General features: G+C 65.5%; 1 protein-coding gene across 1 annotated transcript in view; it reads right to left on the bottom strand.

Moving 5' to 3' along the window:
- The window catches only part of SCRT1 (scratch family transcriptional repressor 1), a gene marked incomplete at its 3' end in the record, with an annotated part of 8,318 nt that overhangs the window by 1,621 nt on the left and 4,904 nt on the right, over positions 1-1,793 (bottom strand). Inside the window, exon 2 of the mRNA XM_025194781.1 lies at positions 1-143. This exon is cut by the window's left edge and continues 553 nt beyond it. Coding sequence (XP_025050566.1) covers positions 1-143 — 143 coding nt within the window. The remainder of the gene's footprint in view (positions 144-1,793) is intronic.

The following is a 1,793-nucleotide window of genomic DNA, read 5'->3' on the forward strand; positions in this document are numbered from 1 at the left end:
GTCTGGCTGGTCCGAGTCCGGCGCGCCGTAGTCGCCGTGGGCGCCCGGGTAGATGGGCTCGGGCGAAGGGACCTTGATGGCGCTCTCGCTCTCGCCCTCGTAGGCGCCGGGCGGGATGTAGTCGCCGATGTAGCCGCCCGCGGCTGGCGGGGGCCAGCCAGCGGTAGATGCCCCCACTAGCCTGCCCTCCCCTGCCGAGCTGGGGGAAGGACTACAACATCCTGCTCTACCCACTAGCCTGTCCTTCCCTCCCGAGCTGGGGGGGAACTACATCCCCCTGCTCTACCCACTAGCCTGCCCTCCCCTGCCGAGCTGGGGGAAGGACTACAACATCCTGCTCTACCCACTAGCCTGTCCTTCCCTCCCGAGCTGGGGGGGAACTACATCCCCCTGCTCTACCCACTAGCCTGCCCTCCCCTGCCGAGCTGGGGGAAGGACTACAACATCCTGCTCTACCCACTAGCCTGTCCTTCCCTCCCGAGCTGGGGGGGAACTACATCCCCCTGCTCTACCCACTAGCCTGCCCTCCCCTGCCGAGCTGGGGGAAGGACTACAACATCCTGCTCTACCCACTAGCCTGTCCTTCCCTCCCGAGCTGGGGGGGAACTACATCCCCCTGCTCTACCCACTAGCCTGCCCTCCCCTGCCGAGCTGGGGGAAGGACTACAACATCCTGCTCTACCCACTAGCCTGTCCTTCCCTCCCGAGCTGGGGGGGAACTACATCCCCCTGCTCTACCCACTAGCCTGCCCTCCCCTGCCGAGCTGGGGGAAGGACTACAACATCCTGCTCTACCCACTAGCCTGTCCTTCCCTCCCGAGCTGGGGGGGAACTACATCCCCCTGCTCTACCCACTAGCCTGCCCTCCCCTGCCGAGCTGGGGGAAGGACTACAACATCCTGCTCTACCCACTAGCCTGTCCTTCCCTCCCGAGCTGGGGGGGAACTACATCCCCCTGCTCTACCCACTAGCCTGCCCTCCCCTGCCGAGCTGGGGGAAGGACTACAACATCCTGCTCTACCCACTAGCCTGTCCTTCCCTCCCGAGCTGGGGGGGAACTACATCCCCCTGCTCTACCCACTAGCCTGCCCTCCCCTGCCGAGCTGGGGGAAGGACTACAACATCCTGCTCTACCCACTAGCCTGTCCTTCCCTCCCGAGCTGGGGGGGAACTAGGCGCCCCTGCTCTACCCACTAGCCTGCCCTCCCCTGCCGAGCTGGGGGAAGGACTACAACATCCTGCTCTACCCACTAGCCTGTCCTTCCCTCCCGAGCTGGGGGGGAACTACATCACCCTGCTCTACCCACTAGCCTGCCCTCCCCTGCAGAGCTGGGGGCCCAGAGCAGAGCAAAGCAGAGCAGGACCATCTCTTCTCCATAAGCAAGTGGGAGAAGAGGGGGGACGAGGGGGCACGAGCTGGGGGAAGGACTACAACATCCTGCTCTACCCACTAGCCTGTCCTTCCCTCCCGAGCTGGGGGGGAACTACATCACCCTGCTCTACCCACTAGCCTGCCCTCCCCTGCAGAGCTGGGGGCCCAGAGCAGAGCAAAGCAGAGCAGGACCATCTCTTCTCCATAAGCAAGTGGGAGAAGAGGGGGGACGAGGGGGCAAGGAAGGGCCACACTCTTGCATGAGGGCAGCCAGGAGCTGTGCCTGCTCCGGGGTAGTGGTTAGAGCAGCGTGGCGGGGCAGGGCAGGGCAGAGGGCTGGGTGCAAGGGGGCAGGGTGGGAGTGTGTGGCAGTGCTCCCCTGGGGGGGGGGGGGGGGGCGAGCTGGGGGGGGGGGGAGGGG

This window comes from Alligator sinensis, unplaced genomic scaffold (genome assembly GCF_000455745.1).
Source record: "Alligator sinensis unplaced genomic scaffold, ASM45574v1 scaffold1905_1, whole genome shotgun sequence".
NCBI classification, from domain to species: Eukaryota; Metazoa; Chordata; order Crocodylia; family Alligatoridae; genus Alligator; species Alligator sinensis.